This window comes from Rhinichthys klamathensis, unplaced genomic scaffold, assembly GCF_029890125.1.
Source record: "Rhinichthys klamathensis goyatoka isolate OS25496 unplaced genomic scaffold, OSU_Roscu_1.1 h1tg000177l_1, whole genome shotgun sequence".
In the NCBI taxonomy this organism is placed as follows: Eukaryota; Metazoa; Chordata; class Actinopteri; order Cypriniformes; family Leuciscidae; genus Rhinichthys; species Rhinichthys klamathensis.
This window is the reverse complement of record NW_026606706.1, coordinates 1,454,763-1,476,582: the sequence shown is the minus strand read 5'-3', so window position 1 is coordinate 1,476,582 and position 21,820 is coordinate 1,454,763. Positions and strand designations below refer to the sequence as shown.

Genomic DNA, 21,820 nt, shown 5'->3' with positions numbered 1-21,820 from the left:
CAAGTGAAGTTCTGCTACAACATGGCGGCACCCGGCCGGCTTCAACTTCCGGTCGATGGATTACCCCCTTGGTTTAAATTGAAGGAACGGAAGTTCTCAAAAATCGCTAAAAGTGGGCTTCAACTGTCTCAACTGAGTTCCAATGAGATCGCTCTGTCCATTTCTTTTACTGTCTATGATTTAAACGGGTCAGCCTCCTCTTCTTCCATGGTAGTTCATTACAGAAGTTGTGCATTATCGCCGTCTACAGTACATCGTATGAATCACACATGTCCTCCTCAAAGCCAAGTGTGAGTATCTGCAGGTTGGAGTAATGGGCGTGACGAAAGGGGTTCGTTTCTGTTCTAGCAATTCACCTTTCGCCATGCCCATTACTCTGACCTGCTATCTTGTCTCCTCAAAGGGGCGCTTTAAAGAGATAGTTCACACAAAAAATAAAATTATGTCATTAATTACTCACCCTTAATTGTCGTTCCAAACCCGTAAGACCTTCGTTCACCTTTGGAACACAAATGAAGATCTTTTTGATGAAATCTGAAAGCTTTCTGTCTGAGAGCTTTCTGCTACCCAACTAACCACTTTAACGCTTCAAAAAGTTCATAAAGAGATCGTAAAAAACGAATCCATATGAATTGAGCGGTTTAGTCCAAAATTTTCTGAAGAGACACGATCGCTTTATATGATGAACAGATTGAATTTAGTCTTTTATTCACATATAAACATTCATCAACTCACACATCAGTTGTAGACAAGTTCGCTTGACGTGCAAGAACCAATGAGGTTTGAGGTTCCACAAGAACAAATGAAGCAAGTTCGGTTGAGCTTTTGTCCGCTGATCAATTTTTAAATGTTAATAAAAGCCTAAATTAAATCCGTTCATCCTATAAAGCAATCAAGTCTCTTCAGAAAGTGTAGACTAAATAGCTGATTTCTGAAATATGGACATTACTTGGACACAGTCACCTCTGATAACAGATCTCTTTAAATTGTAGATGTATGTTTTCTGTAAAGCTGCTTTGAAACTATATGTATTGTGAAAAGCGCTATACAAATGAGTGTAAGTTGAATTGTATTATTTTAGATGAATTTGGTGATCTATAGTAAAAGAAAAATGGGGTGTATAGAAAATTGAGTACTTTTTATTTTAAGAATGACATTTTGGAATAAGAACAACACAATGCAATTAGCCTAATATCATATACATAAGAACAAGTGGGCTCTTTGCAAAATAAATGTCTTAAATTGTATGTGACATCTAATTATCTAAATTATTTATAAACCTTTTGGAACAAACTAAAAACAAAAAAGCATTGAAATGTATTAACTTTATTTGTCTGAATGTCTGGCAGCCAAGTTGTTAATAGTGACTATGTAATAATTGTTCTTGTGGCTTTGAATAAAAAAATACTAAAACCTAAAATAGCAAAATTTATTTTTTCTCTTTAATGACATTTATAATGTGTTTATAAGTTATTAAACTAGAAAAAGTTGAGTACGCCAAGACAGACTTTTAATATTGGGTTGACAGGCCTTGCCTGAAAGTTTGAAGTAGTTTTAAAAGCTTAGTTTGAAAGTTTTAGGATCAGGAGGGGCTGAAAGGGAAGGTTTTAAAGGTGTAGGCTACTGCACAACTGGGATCTACGTATGTTTGCTCAAATGTTTTAAAAAAAAAGTTATAACCCTGACCTGGAAGGACATCACTCATATCGCTGTACCAAAAACCCCATGTGCAAAAATCCTTTAATGCCGTTTGGCCCATTGATGGTACATCAGTACTCCTCAAATGGATAGAGCATCTACATGTAAAAAAATGTTCTTCTCAAAAAGGTGACACTTATGGACACCACGCAATTTGCTTATCGAGCTAACATGTGCTGGATAAAGTCCAGCAGCATTTGAACAAAACTAATACTCTTCTGCCTTTAATACAGGCACACCCCAATGTACCTACTGCGTGATGTAAATGTCAACTGCGGGCTGGTCCTTGCATCAAAGCGCTGCTTCAGCAAATCCGTATGAACAGCACTTCATCCGACTGGTGTTCCTCAGGGATGTATGCAACTGTATCCCCCCTGTTATATCATGTTAATAGCAGTGAAGTTCAATGTAACAACAGTGACCTGCTCCTTTCAAGTAAGCTGATGATACAGCTTTGGTCGCTTGCCAGAAGGATGTAAATAGTCTATTTCCAGTATGTTGACAGCCGTGTCTTCTGGTTTGATAACAGCTCTCTACACATTAATATCACCAAGATGAAGGAGCCATGATTAGAAAGTTGCGCTCAAGCTGGCAGCACAGGATGTGAAGCAGGTCACCGTGTACTATAATAGACAGGAAACTTGACTTTCAGAGCAACACTGACTACATCCACAAGAAGCCAAAGCAACAAACACCATTTAATGGTGAAAAATGTATAGAAATCCTGGTTAAACATTACAGTAACGTTCAATTTGTTAATTCATTAAATATCAGAAACTTTATATATACTAATACATTTCTAATATATAAATTAACATTATTTAATATATTATGAACTAATATGTATTAACAGTGAACAACAGTATGTTTATAAATGAACATTAACCTAGATAACAAATGCTATAAATGTTTTGTTCAGTTAGTTAAAGTGAACGTCACCGTTACCATTGGCAGTAATCAAGTTGTTCTGTTTAATTTTGCTGTTGTGATGTAAGGATCGTTTTTACTTCGGCCCATACTGTATGTCTGCTTATGTTCAATGATTAATTAAAGTCTATATTAAATATTTATAAATGGTATCTGTCTGCATGCTTTCAGCCAGTTTCAAAGACCATTCTATGACAATAAAATAAAATGTTTTCAGATATGTCAGTCTGTTTGTAGTAACACATAAATAAGTGCATATTTTAGATCTCATTTTCTCTTTTATTTAAAGAGGTGCATTTATATGCATATGTTTCAAAATTATTTTTTGAACTGTAGTATCCAGTATTTAGCATTTTGCTCATAATTGTGATATTCAGTTTTAGCAACTCACCTAGAACCTTGAGTTAGGCCTCAGTGTATTGTCTGTATAAGACAGACAATTTGAGAGCCAGACACTCCTCTCCAACCATACACACACACACACACAAAATTTCACCGACCAGCTTATAGTGGTTTGTGACTTTACTGTACACAGTGAGAAACAATATAAAAAGAAAAATGATTGTGCCTCTAGAGAGATCACACATCTCTCTGTGATAGCTTTTGTTCATAATACAGTAAATATTCAAATCAGGATACACAACTAGTCTCTATGCATACTCAAGAGGTGAACATTCATACATAATTCTAATTATTTTTATAAACAATTTTTTTTTCAACTAAAAAAAAAAAAAAAAAAAAATCAAAGAAAAAATAGGAGAAAAGAAATTATAGGAATAGTTTCAGATTTTTTTTTTTTTTTTTTGTTTTGTTTTTACAGTTAGACCTCTGTTTACTTGCAAACCAGTTGATTCTGATTCTAGCTTTGTGTTTTTCCCCCTTAGAGTCATCAGTACATGCTGCCATAAGTGAAAACCCCTAGATCAGTAAAACCTCTAGATGAGATACAACAAACATATGTTGACTTTGGGCATTTATTAAATCATATGGTACGTGTTCAAGCGGAGATTATTTGATACCCTATACTAGAATGCGAGTATACAGGCCCGTGTCCCTCTGTGAAACATGCCAGCATGTATCTGAGTTACACAGCAGCTAGAGGAGAAAAAGACAAGCATGTAACCAGTGAGTTAGACGTCAGACTGAGAGTTAAACGGATTAGAAATGTGAAAGAAAGGTCAAAAGGTCTGTATGTGGATCAAAAATCCTTGACTATGAACATAAATAAAAAAATACAAACAAAAATGCAGCTGATTATTGTTTCAGAAGTTAACATAAAACATTTACTTTCCTCCACAGATGAGAACAATGTAGCAAACTGTATAAAATACCCAAATTCACAAATAAGAGAGTCTTCAGTCCCATTGTCCCAATGACCCTGTGGTATTAGAGAGAAACAGCACTCTTCAGATATAAAAATAGATGTCTCATCTTTTAAAATCCCCTTAATATTTGAGAAATAATGCTGTTCCTCTTGTAAGAGAAGACAGCACCGCTCTCTGATCACCTCCGTCGACCCCTTTAGGCTTTCGTATATTTTGCATAATTTGTAATATATTTCCTTCTTGAAAATTTTGCAATTAAAACCATAAATACATACCTTACATTGGACAACAGAAAGAGGGACGGAACAAAACGCAGTAGCTTCCGAGCAGAACGACAGTAGCTAAAATCAAACGAGGAATATTTCAGTCCATTTCAAAAGAAGGTAGAAAAAAACAAACAAAATCTCAATCAAATGTCCGAGTCCAACCTAAAAAAGAAGAAAAAGGGACAAAACAAAAGCATCGAGCATTAACGAGTAAAAATAGATGGCGTGATCAAACCAAACATGGAGACAGGAAGACAGCGTTGCTACAAATATAACGCTAACATCTACACGAGACCCTGTATACCTCCGTGTGGTGTGACTTTATATGCTCAGTTCACGCCTACAGATATGGCACTACGTCGTCCCTCGCAGCTGGAGCAATGCCCAAAAAAAGACTCACATCCTCAGACCCACTTAGCGTGGACAGAACGATCTTTTTGCTCACAGGAACCCACTAACCTCACTGTGTTCTGTGCTGTATGCCAGCTTATTTAGTCCCCCGTGTGCCAGGTGGCCCATTCTGAGTGCGTTTCACTTCCTCTGTCTTTACCAGATGACGCTGGAGATGCTCGTCTCTCTGGGCAGCAGCGGGAGCATGGCGTTGTTGGCGTGGTGCTCGTCCAGGCTGTGTTGGCGCAGGGTCTTGTTGTTGACGGGCCGCTGGCCGTTCAGGAGGGTGAGGGGCAGGTTGCAGTAGGTGTGCTGGGGTGGCAGAGTGCCTCCGGCCGTGAAGGGCAGCTCGTAGTCGTAGCTGCGGTAGTGCGAGTGTTTCTGCCGTGCCAGCGAGTGCGAGCGGTACGAGCTCCGCAGGGACGGGCGCAGCTCGGGGTGAGCCGGAGCCAAGGCGGCGGACGTGGCCGTTGCCATGGAGATGGCCGAGACGGTCTGCAGGTCGGCGAAGGGGCCGGGTTCGCCGGCGTCCAGCGCGTGATTGGTGAGGGTTTGCTGGGGGCGGCGGTACGGCATGGTGTAGCGGAGCTGCTTCCAGAAGCGCGAGCCGGGCTTGTTGCTCTGCGGGCCATTCCAGTGCACCACGCTCAGGCATTTAATGGACTGTTTTAACTCCTCCACCTCCTGGTAGTTAATGACTCCTCGCAGATCGGCACACTCAATTAGGATCACTTTAATGTCCCCTGAAACCAGAGAGTTGCGCAGACGGGACTCCAGCTCAAATATACTCCACCCGCGGCGCAGCACGTAGCTCGGGGTCAGCACGATGATCAGACGTTTACTCATGTCTACGCAGCGGGACACGTCCTCTATGTAAGCTACATGACAGACAAAGAAAAAAAACTGTAATACCTGAAAATAATGCACATTTGAAGACAAACACACATTTAAGACACAACAACCACAGTCGTTCATGAACAACAATCTGTGTGTGCGTGTGTTTTTGCATTCAAACAAAGGTGTACCTCTAAGAAGATGTGTGTCATCTTGGTAATGTTGACTGCTCATACCTGGACATAAACATTCAGCTTTCAGACAAAGCACACATACAGGGCAAAAACACCTGACATATGACCAAAACAAACACAGTGTTACATAAACGGTCTCATTATTATTTTGGTACTTGCCCACATTTGGAATATTATTAATAGTTAAATTATCGTTGGGTTCTACAGAAAGTTTTCACAGAATGTTTTAAGACTAAAAGTTATTTTGTTTTTTAACTAAGCTTTTTTTCTAGTCAACATAAGGCTTCCTGGTCATATTAATGCTGATGAGGGAGTTTAATTAGTTTTAATTACAAATGATTAAATCACTCTGCAGTATTAGGAAGCAAGGTGAATCCAGTGCTGCTATCATGTTTATGAGATGAAAATGTCACACTTCATTATGAATGAGTTTTCATAAGCTCTGTACAATTAGTGCTGTTTGTCAAATCTGTCCATACAACTTTTTTTTATGATTGTTGTGGGTTTCTGAATACACTCCTAAAACTTCACAAGAAATTAATTTCTCTGATTATTTTTGAAATTTCTGTGAACATCTGGCTTGTGCTAATGAAAATGTTTTACACATTTAAAGCTGCTGTCCGTAGCTTTTTTTGGGTTAAAAATTATCCAAAATACATATTTGATAAAATACATAACCAGCCAGTGTTCAAAACTATCTGCTTGCCTTAGCTCGATGCAAAACGGTAAGCTTGTAATAATGTTTTTAATTCCAGTGGTACTGGTGGATTTCCGCGGGAGATTCGAGCATGTCTTTGCGTCATTACGTCACACCCGTACACATAAAGAAGGAGTCTCGGCTAGTATAAGCTATATTGCGTGTGAGGATGTTGGAGGTAGAGATTTATAGCCTTTTCTCACAGCACTTGATATAATTAAACTTATCAATTTGATGGCGGATCCAGAAAGGTTCAAACAACGATCATCATCAGTGACAACTAGAGACTCACCCGCTGTAAAATGCAAAAGACTTCGTTCGGACTTCGGAGTGGCTACAGAAAAAAAGAGACTGCAACCGGACCCATGCGAAGACAAGGATAATATCGGAAGGACATTACATGATGTAGTCACGCAATGCTTGCTGACGTTGTTAACATTAACAATTAGAGAACATAGTATAGCTGCACGGTTTTGCGTGAAATGATAACTTATAAGCAATTGTTAGATTTAATCAGCGCGATTTACTGCAATGTCAGAACCAGAACAAAAGTGAATGTTTCTTACTAGTTCAGATGACATTTCCCGGTGAAAATTCGTATGTTGGTCATACTTCCAAAAAGAATAATCTGTGATTCTGAATGACAATATCCACATCGGCGCGGTGACTGACAGCTGCACACTCTCCTCAAACACTGTGTTCATCCGCGCTGTGCCGTGTCGAGGGTGTTGAACTACAACCCACGTAAAGTTGATAATTCCGCGAATGACTGCAATTGCAGATTTCGAACAGAGATGGCGACAAAGAGGAAAAATGCCGGACTGCAGCTTTAAGACAACATTTACAAACACACTAACAAAGACATTCATGCATTCACACAAAACACACATTCTGCACATACTGCTGGTAGGAATGAGATCTCGGTCAGGGATGAAGAGTTTGTATCCATAATGTTTCTCCAGGACATCAGGGAGAATCTCCAGAGCAAAGCGTTCCTCCTCCTGTAATTCCTGACCCCACTGATCCAGCTCCACCTTACTGTAGGACAGGTACGCATCATACTCTTTATTTTCTGAGGAGGAAAGAAAGAAAGAAAGAAAGTAGAGGGTTTAACAAAATATTTTGGAAATTATTCTGATGAAAAAAGAGTCCTAATTACATACAGTAACAATCAGGATCAACAAATATGTAATTGCTGCAGTGTTGTGCTCAGTAACTCCTGTAGGGGGAGTGTGTGGCTTTACCTCCATCTGTATCCTCCCCACCAAAGTGATGCCTGTAGCAGAGCAGCAGCTCAATCCTGTAGCATTTATACACAGACAATAACAACGCCAACAACAGAAGAATCGCACCCAGACCACCGGCCAACTCAACAGTGTACATCAGCTCCACTGAGAGACACAAAATGAAAAGAGAGACAAAATAAAGTTAAATAAGCTGACAATTCATCCGAGAACACTTAGCATATCATTCATTTAAACTCTTCAGCCTGTAAAACTACTGTGCCGGTAGCATGAGTGCTGGGATAAGCAGCAATTCCACATACTACAAATCAAAGAATACCATGGTATTGCCATCATATTTGTGTCCAATAAACATGGTATTGTTACATAGTCATCTCATATAATGGCCTCTCTGTTTTTTTTTTAAAACAGTTTCCGTCACCCTCCGGATTTGGACTACGGACGGGGTCTACGCCAAAGAACTTGATCATTTCTATTATCTATTTGATACTAATTTGCATACAACTGTTAAAGGGATACTCCACTTTTTTTGGAAATAGGCTCATTTTACAACTCCCCCAGAGTTAAACTGTTCAGTTTTACCGTTTTTGAATCCATTCAGCCGATCTCCGGTTCTGGCGGTACCACTTTTAGCATAGCTTAGCATACATCACTGAAGTGGACAAGACCATTAGCATTTCTAAAAAAAAAATGACCAAAGAGTTTCGATATTTTTCCTATTTAAAACTTGACTCTTCTGTAGTTACATCGTGCACTAAAACCCGACGGAAAATGTAAAGTTGCGATTTTCTAGGCTGATATGGCTGGGAACTATACTCTCATTCCTGCGTAATAATCAAGAAACTGCACTGCCGTACCATGAGTGCAGCAGGCGCAGGCACTTAGTCCCGGTCACGTTGGAAGTTACCGAGCTGGGGACTATTTTCAGGCGCTGCGTCATATCATTGCGCCTGCTGCACTCATGGTACGGCAGTGAAGTTTCTTGATTATTACGCAGGAATGAGAGTATAGTTCCTAGCCATATCAGCCTAGAAAATCGCAACTTTACATTTCCTGTCGGTCTTAGTGCATGATGTAACTACAGAAGAGTCAAGTTTTAAATAGGAAAAATACCGAAACACTTTGGTCATTTATTTTTGAGAAATGCTAATGGTCTTGTCCACTTCAATAATGTATGCTAAGCTATGCTAAAAGTGGTACCGCCAGAACCGGAGATCGGCTGAATGGATTCAAAAACGGTAAAACTCAACAGTTTAACTCTGGGGGAGTTGTAAAATGAGCCTATTTCCAAAAAAAGTGGAGTATCCCTTTAAATAAATCTTATTCATATGTTCTCTTGCCTCCTGAGTCTTTCTGGTAGAACTACAATTCCATGAAGCATTGTGAATGAAAATCGAATTAAAAATTAGATTGGTGGAGATTCTCTGCAGAATCATGAGGAAGTTCACTATGACTTTTTCCCCCTAGGAATTCCGCTGTTAGTTGAATGCTGGCTAGTGGCTCAAACAAAAACATATACCATCAATTAACAACCTCGCAGCTTACAGTAAGTCTGTCTTTGAAGGTTTAAGATATGTTAAAAACAATTCCCCAGTGGTGAAAATGAATGGGAGTTTTACTGACAGAACCCAACTGTTGCATTCTATTACAGAAACATTCCAAGTCTAGAATACTATTTCATCTGTTTTGTAACCATGGCAATATCAGTTGGAAGATTCAAATCTAATTTAAGACTTAAGTAATTTTGAGCAATATGGTCCCTGATCCCTAGCATAGGATTCAAGGTTTGCTGGCATCAGGCTTCTTGGCGAGCTAAACCGACACGACTTCCTTTGTCAATTAGCTTCTCAAGCAAATCTACCAGTCAGATCAGCACCAAACCAGCCTGGACCAGCACGGAAATTCATGCTGCGCTAAGGACATACACAAGGAGTGAGAAATGCAAAATGACTTCCGAATGATTAAGTGCTAATGATGTTCATATTGTTCAAAGCTCCTCTGCGCTACAGCTAATGGAGGAAAATACGCAAGATATACTCAGATGCTTCAGAGAAGCTGAAAGATTGTGAAAGCATGTTTGTTTGTGTGCTCAGCAATGAGCTGAAGGAGAGAGAGGGGGTGCATATGGAAGATTTGGTTTGTGTGTGTGTGTGTGGCTTTGAGATTATCTGCAGAAATGTGTGTGTACAGCTAAGACGAGTTGAAAGAGAGAGAGAGTGTATGTTTTTCCATTTGTGTGTGTGTGTGAGAACAGTTGAATGAGTTTTGAGTTGGGCTGAGAGGGAGAGAATGTGTGTGAACTGCTGAAGCCGTCTCCTCCTCTGAACTGCCATTAAAAGAGAAGATAGGATGCCTTCAAAGCAGCTCTCTTTAAAAGAGAGTGAATTTTAGATGCTGATGCATTTCCCTAAAGGAGAGAAAGAAAGAGACAAACAGAGAAGAGGAGGGAGACACAGGAACATGCTGTGCTGTTTATGTAAAGAAATCCCATAGCACATTAAAGGGATAGTTTACCATCCTGTCATCATTTTCTCACCCTCATGTCGTTCCAAACCTGTATGACTTTGCTTCTATGGGACAAAAAAGGCGTGGCTTTGAAGAACGCCCAAGCTGCTCTTTTCCATACAACGAAAATACATGCACAAAAGTATGGTAACAGAAGGTGACTAGGGCCATTCAATATTCATTCATTCATTCATACGACTCTTTAGGTCGTATTGTGGTGCCCCCCTGAATGTGATTTTTAATCCTCACCACTCAGGGGACTCGCAGAATTTAGTAACTTTACCGATGATCACCCGGAATTTAGCTGGATACTGAATAACATACTGGGCTCCCATCTGCTGTAGCTTTTGCCGTACTGTGTAGAACTCGTTGAATGGAGGCAGAGAAATCTTGATTAAACGAGATTCTGCTGTTCTAAAACATCAGGTCCACTTTTTGCATCGCACGTCTACTGGCAACCAACACCTGGCTTTTTCCCCGAAAGTTGGAACCGAACAATAAGCGGACAGAGTCGACCCATGCCATCAGTGTTCGGTAAGAGATTGGATGAGCTACCTCCAATTAAACCACACCCAATTTGGTTTCAAACCGAGGAACTTCGGCAGCCATGACTAAAGAAACAAGTTTGGGTAGATACCTTCAGCATTTTCAGGCAGACCAACTGTTTTGATAATAAGAAATCTTTCTTGTGCACCAAATCAGCATATTAGAATAAGTTCTGAAGGAGCATGTGACACTCAAGACTGGAGTAATGTTTATTTATTTTATTATGTTTTTTTTTTATATGACAGCCCCTGGTCAATGTCTGCTTAAGAAGATCAGCCTTAACATTCTTCAAAACATCTCTTGAAAGTCATACAAACAACATAAGAGTGAGTAAATTACATAATTTTCATTAGGAGTGAACTGTTCCTTTAACTGAAAAGCAGCTGGTATGACTCAGTCGATTGAGTTCATGTGTGTTACAGTTGAATGTGTTACCTCGTTTCCCAATCTGTACGTTGGCTTGCCGTCTCCCGTTGCCGTTTTCCGCGTAACAGGAATAATTACCCAGATCTACCTCCTCCAGTGAGTCTATGGTCAGAGTAATGGACACTTCCTGTTCACCCAGGTGTTCTCTGATGGTCCTGGTGGAGAGAACGAAACAATGAGCCATTGTTCACCATGGGCTGTGGAATCAAAGTTTTTTAATTAGCCCCTTTTAACAGAGGATTTTGAGGATAAATTTTAGACTGAGCAGCTTGTAGAGATTAGACATTTTGGGAGGAAGGGCTTTGGGTTTGGTCGGCACTCAACAAATGGGGCTCTCATTTAATTATAACAAAACATTCAGTCTCTTGTTTGTCCTGGCTGAATCATTTGAAACTGAAATTTCATTTAAAAGATGCTGACATCGCTGCTCCTTAACTGCATGTAAATGCAAATGCATTCGGTGCATGGTGCGCGATACATTTTGCTGTGTTATTAGGATGTATTCAGAGCCGCTCTGATCCAGTTCTCTTTCAGACGGGAATTAATAATAGTGTGTCATCACAGCGACCACCCCTGCTAGATATAAATAGGCTCATATACAAGCTTGTGATATCAGTAATTGAAAATATACTGTCGACATCTCAGTGAACATTTAAAGTGTGCTTTACGGTGCACCATCTATCGTATTGAATAAGCGATTTCAGAGTGGAAGCTAGTTTTAAAAGCAACTGTTTCTTGAATTCCATTAAAAATCAGTGAGCTGGAACTGTAACAGTAATACATTCGAACTTTGATATATTGTGGTATTGAATTCTAACCTTATTCTTTTACCATGGTATTTTACACTGAACTCAAAAGTATGGCCAAAATTGTATATTTGTTAATAAATAGCCAGAAAAAAAATGATCTAACAGCTAAACCATCACAAACTGTAAATATAAATGTTAAAATATTTTATATTGATAAAAAAAAATAGCAGTCTAAGCTGCTTCTATACACCTAATGCGCAATATTCTTGCAATTCTCCTGTTTTTTTTTTCAGTAAAACATCCTTAATTTAGCACATGGGCTATTTTTGTAATGATTTTTTTTCTTTACTCTCGCTTCCATTGTGTTCCTCCTTACTTGATTTCACTCTCTCGAATGCGACTCTGGTCCATGTCCTCAATGAACTTCTCTCCTTTCATCCAGTAAACAAGTGGACTGATGTCCCCACTGTACCCGAAGAAGGCTCGGCACGTCAGGTTCAGCATGCTTCCTGCAGAGGGAAGAGAGGTTTGAGATTACACATTGATACCAAACTTCTGTTTTCTGTATTCAATCGTTTCTCTGCCCAGGGATTGTTGTCTTATGTAAGAAAATGTAGGGCCCATACTGTGTTTGTGAAGCCAGAGACAATTTCCCTGCACCGGCCACTAGGGGGTCTCCATGTAATCAATGGCAGCTGACAAGCTCACAATGGCTTATTGTAGGTTAATGAGACTCACCAGTGTGCTTAAAAAAAGGAAGAAAATCTTTCTTTCTCGTTTTTCTTGACAATACATTATAGTAGTATACTATTTCCTACTGAGAGCATATAAAATGCAGTTTATGCTAATTAAATTTCTATAAGATTTATTTTAAACACCCTGAAAGGGATAGTTTACCCAAAAATGAAACTTCTGTCATAATTTACTCACAATTATGATGTTGTTCCAAACCTGCATGCATTTATTTCTTTTGAAGAAAAGAAAGAAAGCATGCTATGAAGAATGTTGCAATCAAACAGTTTCAGTTCCAATTGACTTCCATTGTATTTTTTGTCCAGACAATTGACACATGAGAACCAAACTGTTTGGTTTCTCAGAATATCTTCTTTTATTTTCCACAGAAGAAAGTAAGTCATACAGGTTTGGAACGACATGATGATGAGTAAATGATGATGGAATTTCCATTTTTGGGTGAACTATGCTTTTAAAGCATTAGATTCATTCTGCTAAAGCAAGACTCTTTAACAGGGGGTCCATGAACCTTAGGAGTGTGCCAATTATTGATCACACACACTTTTATTTGTGTGTGAAAAAGTGTTATACAAAATATGCTTCAAACTTATAATTTATAATTTTAAATGATCATAATCCAGTTAAAATTCTACACTACAATGTGTAACAGTAGGTTCCTGTTCTGTCTCTATCCATACTTGGTCTTAAAAAGGTTGAAGAGCTCTGTTTTAAAGTATTTACATGGTGTACAAATGATTGATGTACAGTATTTCTTTCAGATAGCAAATACAATGTACTTATTCCCCCTTTCACTTTTAATTGAATTTCTTTAAGTTTACTTTTAAACACTTTCAAAGCTTCAGTATCAGTGAGATCTATACTTGTAAAGCAAGAGAGGGGGATTCGTTGGTTTTAATTTTACCAACGAAAATTAAAACATTTAAAAAATTGAGAACTACAATCCTCTAAAACAGTGAGTTTATTTATTACTTTATGAACATGTTTATCCTCAGTGGTTTGAAGTGTTATTTCTATCTTTCTTTAGTTGCGGTTGAGGTGGTATTTTCGCCTAAAGGTTGTGATGTTTGTCAGTTGTATGACGTTAATTAGGCATGTCTTAGACTACCAACGAATAAGGCCCAGCACCAGGGAAAATCTTGCTCCAGGCCCCCAAAACAACCCAGAAATAGTGTCTGTCTCTCACCAGGATGTGAAGTACATGCAGAGCATCTGATCAAAGAGATACTGAGACCATGAGTGTGTAAAACAGCACCATACACACACACTGTGAATGCCAACACGTCACAGAAATTGAACTGATACTGGGTTTGATGTGTTGTTGACATATAATAATAAACACAAATTACATTTCTGGAATGCTAATGTTTAGACATTCACAGTTTCAGACCTTTGAATCAATTACATTTACATTTAATCATTTAGCAGACGCTTTTATCCAAAGCGACTTTTAAATAAGGGAAAACACAAGCTATTTATCATTCAGGAGCCAGCAACGCTGTGCCACAATGTTGAATTTCAAGAGTAAACAAAAGCTAGAGCAGAAATATAACTGCAAAAGAGCAGAGAAAAGAGATTTGAATTTGATTAGGATGTCAGTGGAGCAAGACCGAGAGGGGTGAGACGTCGGCCCTCTCCGGTCTGTTAATGACCAGATACATTGGCGTGTTCTTAAATTGTGCAGGGTTAATTGCGCTAGATTGAAGGCTGGCCAAAACAGCACTGCAGTACTCCAGTCTCAAAATGACAAGATCCTGGATAAGGAGCAGCCCCTGTATGGGACTGTACACACTAAAACACCCAAGCAACCACAAAGAAACAAACTAACAACCACTCAGAACACCAGCAAGTAACTGCATAAAATTGAAATACTGTTATTGCACAAACCTGAGTTAGTTTTTTTAATGACTCAAATCAGTCCTTCAGTATGTCTGTCTGACTGTACCGGTACTATCTTTTAGTCTAACTGATCAACCTGACTTTTTTTCAGACTGTTTTTTTTCTTTCATAATGGATGCTGAAAAATCTGACAGACGTCCATAGAAACTTTCTGAATCATCTATCTTTTGGTCTCTCAAGTTTTCTGGTTTGTATCTTTCTCTCAAACCCTTAATGCTCCATAAATGCTTAATGCTCTATAACCTTGAAAATTCAAGGATTTTTAAAGCTTTTTTTGTTTTACTCTCAGGAAACAACTTTTCTAGGTATTAGGCTACAAAGCTTGTAAGGCATATATTCCTTTGAAATTCCTCAAATGCTATGTTTTGTTGGTTTTCTTCTTTCTCTATTTTTTTTGCCATAACTTTAGCCCAAATCTACACTATCGTTCAAAGTAATGGGGTTTTCTAATGTTTTTGACTCTTATGCTCACCAAGGCTACATTTATTTGATCAAAAATACAGTAAAAACAGCAATATTGTGAAATATGATTACAGCTTAAAATAACAGTTTTCTATTTAAATATATTCTAAAATGTAATGTATTCCTGTGATCCCAAAGCTGAATTTTCAGCATCATTACTATAGTCTTCTGAGTCACATAATCCTTCAGAAATCACTGTGATATGCTGATTTGGTTCTCTAGAAATATTTCCAACTATATTCAATGTTGAAAACTGTTGTGCTGCTGAAACTGAGATCCACATTTTTCAGGATTTCTTTCTTACATAGAGAATTCTGGTCTAATAATGCGTTGTGTGTTTATTCTTGTGTACAGCAGTGTATGTGCTGATTGCCATGACAACAGTAAAGCGGCTCTGATGGGGTATAACTATGTATGTGTAAACCCAAGCTTAACTAATACTTTAACAATATTCATTTGCAAGCTCTGGTATTTCCTTTAGAAATCGTTGTCTCCTCTGTTATCGCCACAATCTCGTCTGCCTCCTAATCAGGGGATAACGCACAACAGATATGGAATAATTGAGCAATTTCAATACATCATTTAGGAAGCAGCTAGAAAAAGCTGATGTTTAATAAGGTCTGCCACCAGAGAGAGCTCTTAGCTCTATCCAGGGCCATTGTGCTGTTTTGAGTGTGTTTGAATGAAAGGCAAGTGTACTGAGCTGTTAGCTTGCTGTGTTTCGCTCCATTTACCAACACAGCCGAAACACTGACCAAGCATTCCTTTGCAAACACACACACACACACAGCCATGAATGAACGAATAGAGACCTACGTCAACATTATGACCTTCACTGAGAATTCACTTCACTTAAAGAATAAATCTCACAGCACTGCTGCTTTAGCAGACTGAATGCACAGATTTCTTTGTATCCATCTTTTTTCTCCCCTCCACCAATTCTTCAGCTGATTTGTTCCTCAGCAGTGCAACCCAACGGGGACATGTAAGACTTTAATTATCTGTATAGAATAGGGCTTTGTGAACAGGTACTCCTCCGCAGATCCTTTCATACTCCCTGTCCTCCCCTCATCCTTTCTTTCTGATGTCATAATAGAGACCCTGCCTCAGCACCTCTCTCACCGATGTTACAGCGTGTGTGTCTGACACTGAAAGAGTGTGCAAATGAGAGAGAAAAGACAATTAGTGCAGTTTAATCCATTTTTTAGAGCTGTGAGCACATTTGAATTGTAAAGGGAGATTCGTGAACAAAGAGAAAGTTTTCTACTATAATCACAGACTCTCACACACATTCGATTTAAGCACCGACTATTCTAAAGGTTTTAAAATGGCCCAAAAGCACACACACTGACACATATGTGTCCCCTCCCCCTCACACAGGCGGCATTTCTCCAGAGGATCTGTTTCAATCTCCAAAATAAATCTAAATCCAGATATATCAACACGTCAGCAGGCCCTTACGTATTCAACCCACTGCTTCTATTCTTCTCTCTCAGCATTCTCTCTCTCTCTCTCTCTCTCTCTCTCTCTCTCTCTCTCTCTCTCTCTCTCTCTCTCTCCGTACAGCTTTCTTCCGCTGACAGCGGGATCAAACTCCGTCAGACCCCTGGGAGATCATGTGTGGAAATCGCACGCGTCACATGACTTCCTGTTGGTATGTGACTATAGCACAAGGCTGATTAACTGTGGTAGGCAGTTTTGGAGATTAAATCACATTAGGATGGACTGAGGAGTCAATAGGATAGTCAATTCAATACATTCAAATGTGAGAACCAATTCAGATTGCTTTTAAACAAGGTTCAAGGTTTGGCTGGTTAGCAAAAGTAGCCATATATTCTGACAGATTTTTTAAAATATTTTTATATTATACGCATATATACCATTCACAAGTGGGTAATATTTTTTAATGTTTTGGAAAGAAGTCTCTTATGCTCACCAGGGCTGCATTGAAAAAACAATACAGTAAAATCAACAATCTAAATAACTGTTTTCTATTTTAAAATGTAATTTATTCCTAAAATGGCAAAGCCATTACTGCAGTCTTCAGTGTCACATGATCTTTCAGAAATAGATATAGAGGGGTTTGGAATGACATGAGGGTGAGTAGGTGATTTTTGGGTCAACTATTCTTTTAAAGGTATCTTTTTATATTTGTATTTACTAGGACTCACATTCTCTTCAGTTTCTTTCAGCTTCTAAGAGCCAGCAATGAGGACTGTGCGCTCAAATCCCCAAAGGAAAGATAATAAAATCTGGATATCTGACAAACTGCCAGGATGGACACAAATGAGGTGTTTTTTGGGCTGCAAATATGATTTGATCTGATTATTCTTCGAGCTCAGCCTGGGAAAATAAATAAAAATGACAGTTTGTTCAAGTATGTGTAACTCCTAACAGTTTGTAGATGACTGACTGTGAAATGCTCTGTGTTTGACACGTGCAAGTGTGTGTGAATGTGTTAGTGTTTAATACTCCTCCTTTCTGAATGCAGGTGAGTAAGAGTCTGTTAACAGTCTGACAGGAGGTTTATGTATGGTTTAAGCTACGCCTGAAACTAAACCTCAGCAGAAGGGAGGCCGGGTGTTGTGGAATGTCAGATGAAAGGATTTCTTCTTATTAAAGTGAAGGACAGAGATCAAACAATATAGAGACGCAGAGGATATAGTGTCAAGGGTTAAGAATCAAAGAGAGGTGCAGAGACAGATTCAAGTAGAAAGTGAAATGACACTGTATTTGTTGTGTCTCTATGCAAGAACAGATGATTGGTTATAAATGCCTCAAACACCCATGCCATTTTCTCCTCAGCCACATGAGAGACTTTTGACTATATACATCAAACCTGTGTCCATTTTGCTGTTATTCTGGCCAGGACCAGCCCACTTAGAAAGGAAGATATTGTCTTAATGACATATATGACGAACCAGCATTTATTTTTGTCCGTCTGACCAGAATGATTCTGAAACTGAAAATTACCCAAACACGAAATAAAATATACAGGATTCAATGCTATGAACCTCACAAACGTTGGCAAATTTAATTATTAGTTGTTACAAACAAACAAATAAATAAAACAAAATAACCAATTAAAACCAACAGAAGACCAATTTGTCAGACTAAGTCTGAAATTTATCTTGCTTATCAGTATCTATGCTCACAATTATATATATATATAAAAAAAAATCAACAAACCATTAAAGTACCCCAATTATACTTTTTTCGAATATTGTAATATAGCTGTTTATGAATGTAAAAGGTCTGCAAAGTTGGATGGTGGAAAAAGGTGGATGCTGCAATGTATATTATGAGAAAATCAAACTGTTTTCTGACCTTCGATCCTTGCAAACCTATTGTAGGAAACCTTTGAAATAGCATAATAGGGGCACTTTAAACAAATTCATACACTCAAATCCTAACATAACACCTTACAGTTATAATATGAAATTCCACATTATACATTACACTTAAATAAAACACAATTATTCATTACATTCCTATTACGCAATTTCAGTTAGTAAAAGCCCTGCTTATTAGCCAACTGACATGGATCACATTGGGGCCAACTTTGCAAAATTCCTTGCAAATAGACTTGCACTACATCCTTCAGGTCCTACAGATTTCTTCCTAATTGTAGTTTGAAACATTTTTCTCAGATATTAAGCTAAATCTCTCGGAATGAAAGTCATATGGGATTGGAATGACATGGAGGGCCAGTAAATGATCACAGAATTTTGGGTGAACTTTCCATTTAAAGAGCATACCAAAAATTGCTAGTGCATGAAAGGTCATGGCGGCTCTATCAGGGTCATACGGATGATTAGAAACCATGGCCTTGTGGGCCAAAAATGTGTGACAAAGGACTCTGGATTGGACTGAACACTTCAGAATAGAGATAACGTGACTTCTCTGTCAAGTCATTCCTCTTTTGTGCTCTCTCTCTCTTTCTCAAATTAAGCTGAAAATGTATGTGCTCAAAAATGTGAAGCGGATAACTAAGCTGCTGCTCATTGGCTGTTACGATCCCTCATTTGCCTACTGCGCATTACATACAAATGTTTATTAAACAAAGATTAGATTTAAATTAACAAGAAATGGCACAAAAATAATCATTTAATTCATCATTTAATCCACAGCTGTGGCCAGATAGCTGAAAATGGGCTTGTAAACCACAGATATTTGGTTCCAGGCTATTTAGCCCAACATCCTAACAGCAGAAACACAGCTTTTGCACATATCCACTGCTTTTGCACTGTTCCTTTAAGGATATCAGTGGCCAATCTTACCCAATAATAAATTTAGATGTTTATTTAGAGAAATGCCCTCATCTCCCGATGGTTGCTTAGCAACAACTGTATTATTTTGGGCAAGGGTGATTAATATTAAGAAGAGTTCTCTGAATACCTCAGCACAAATCCTCCCCACTTCTGCGTTAACGTACGTCTGTGTTTCTCTGTGTGTGTTTTGTGCCATCTGTGAGGAAGCAAAGCAAAGGCACACAGCGAATACATTTATTTGCGAATGGTCATTTGAGATTGACTTTTTTTTTTTTTTTACACACAAAACCCCCAATGACTAACATAAATAAGGGTCAATGACAAATAAATCTTAAAAAAGGGTAGATTTTAAAAAATCCTTTCAAAATTGATGTAATGCATATTTTTGAGTCAGGAACAATGTTTTTAAACAAATTTATATATTTTTTTAAATATATACATTCTATATAATTTTATTGTGAAATGTTAGTAAAGTAACCATTAGAGTGTCTACAATGCCTAACACATTTTTATTTCATTCATTATTATTGTATTCCAGTGGCTAGGGATTTATTATCTTTAGCATCTGATTTTACTTTTAAATGCAGAAAAATAATCATACAATTATAACAGTAAATGCATTAAATTCAATAACTATTCACAATCTTTTTCAGCCATTTGTTCACTTTTACCTATTATTTGTTTCAATCAAGAATTTATTTACATGGTTGACAGGGAATATGCTGAATACTGGAGTTTTTTTCTTCATTTCAATTACATATAAAAATAATATAAGAGTACCAACCTACCCATACTTGAAAGTAGCTATTTTGATCAGAATTTGAGAGAGATCTACAAACCTTTTCTCTCTGCCACAAGGATCAATTGGATCAAGGGTCCTTTGGATGCTGCATTATCTTTCTTACTGTTATTACTTTGTCAATTCATTAAAAAAGACCCATGTTTGCAGTTGTGCCACCCTAACATTTAGGAATATACAAATTCCCAGATAAAAGTTTTTTAATTATCTCAACAGCTTTAGAATATTTATTTTAAAAAAATGTAAATTAAAGTTTTCAAACATAAAATTATGCCATAGTATTTTATTTTTTAAATGTCCTATTATTAAATAATCTTTTTAGTCGGTTCATTTATGCAGATGGTTGCTCCACCTGGCATTTTGGTGTTTTAAGATAACACAACTGGTACCAAAAATAATATTTATTATTTGAATGTACTGTAAATGAATTCAAACCAAATAGGTTTTATAGAATAAGTGATACGTCATGAATTTATCTAATTATATTAAAAGGAAATCATAAACTTGGACACAAAAATATGCATGTCATGTCATGTCATTGACCCATAAACATCAATAATAGTATAGTTGTAAAATTAACAATTATATAAGTTAATCTACCCTAATCTAATCTACACATATATATATAAAAAGCTTTTTTCCCTACACTTTTTCCAGAAATCTATTTAGCATCCATTACAGTAACTTCACAGCAGTTCAATGTCGATTTGACCTCTTTAAAAACATTTGTGAAAAAATAGAATGAAAGAATTAAAATAAACAACTGACAGGAATGTACACCAGTCAAAAAAAAAAAAAAATGTTAGCATGTGAAAATTCATTGCATTTATTAATGGTTTGTATCTGGGTTCTCTGAGACTCCAAACAAAAGTAATGAAGCAATTTTTCATAAAGGACGGTTGATGCATGTTATCCAGCTGAAATTTTGTTTATAATCAGATCTCATAAGATTAGAACAAGCAAATGGTGTTCCACCCTGATACTTCAATGTTTATTGGTACATTTTTCGAGCCCTTGGGGGCTCTAAGACCCCAAACAGAACATGAGGGTTAAGATAAACTCTCATCAGTCCAATGCAATGTTTAAAATACAGATAGATAGTCAAGTCTTTCCTGTTCTCTCTTCAGCTTGGCTAGTGACTGCAAAGAGACAGAGTGACTGCAAAGAGACAAAGGAAGAAAGGTCACCTTTTTTTCCCCTCTTTCCATGTTAAATGTGAATCAGCCCAGTCTCTTTCAGTCTCGTTTTTCCCCCCTTTCTTTGTTTGCGATTTTTGAGTTGTGCTTTTGTGTGTGCGCACACACAGGTGTGTGTGAGTACCCCTGTTGTCATTAATAACGTTTGGATGTGATGGTTTCACACACAGCACACTCTATCAGTCTCTCTCTATCCTTCACTCATCATCCCATCATCTCACATCATCATCTGTTCCGCTTCTATGGCAGGGAGCATGAAAAATGATTTCAATAGCTCATCTCTCATAATAAGCATGTTTATAGCAAAGTAATGGCCATATACATCATACATATCACATAGTATTACACAGTGGCATCAACAAATGCTGGAAATAACTAGTATTAGACCAGCAATATCCTCTTACCTGCAATATACTTATAAAACTGTGTGTGTGAGTTTGCATGTGTGTGTGTGTCTGTATTTGTGCGTGTCCAATAAGATTTCTGCAGGAAGTGCTCAGCGAGGAGTGATTCCCTCATGAAACGTTCTAAAAGCATTAAATATTCTTCCACCAGCTCAGAATTCTGTCTCCATCTCCCAGAACCTCCTCACTCGCTATTTAATACTCTTCTTTCCTTGAAAATCGCTCTCTCTCATTTCCA

At 37.9% G+C, this 21,820-nt stretch overlaps 1 protein-coding gene across 2 annotated transcripts in view; it reads right to left on the bottom strand.

The window, feature by feature from the left end:
* Positions 1 to 3,346: 3,346 nt before the first annotated feature.
* The window catches only part of il1rapl1a (interleukin 1 receptor accessory protein-like 1a), a 121,222-nt gene continuing 102,748 nt past the window's right edge, over positions 3,347 to 21,820 (bottom strand). The window contains exons 7-12 of one of the 2 annotated variants that reach the window (XM_056260696.1): positions 12,178 to 12,310; positions 11,062 to 11,207; positions 7,576 to 7,722; positions 7,233 to 7,403; positions 5,632 to 5,676; positions 3,347 to 5,484 (exon numbers count right to left, since the gene is read on the bottom strand). In XM_056260696.1, the coding sequence (XP_056116671.1) occupies positions 4,763 to 5,484; positions 5,632 to 5,676; positions 7,233 to 7,403; positions 7,576 to 7,722; positions 11,062 to 11,207; positions 12,178 to 12,310 (1,364 nt within the window). In that variant the 3' untranslated portion in view covers positions 3,347 to 4,762. The remainder of the gene's footprint in view (positions 5,485 to 5,631; positions 5,677 to 7,232; positions 7,404 to 7,575; positions 7,723 to 11,061; positions 11,208 to 12,177; positions 12,311 to 21,820) is intronic. The other variant, XM_056260697.1, reaches the window with a different exon arrangement.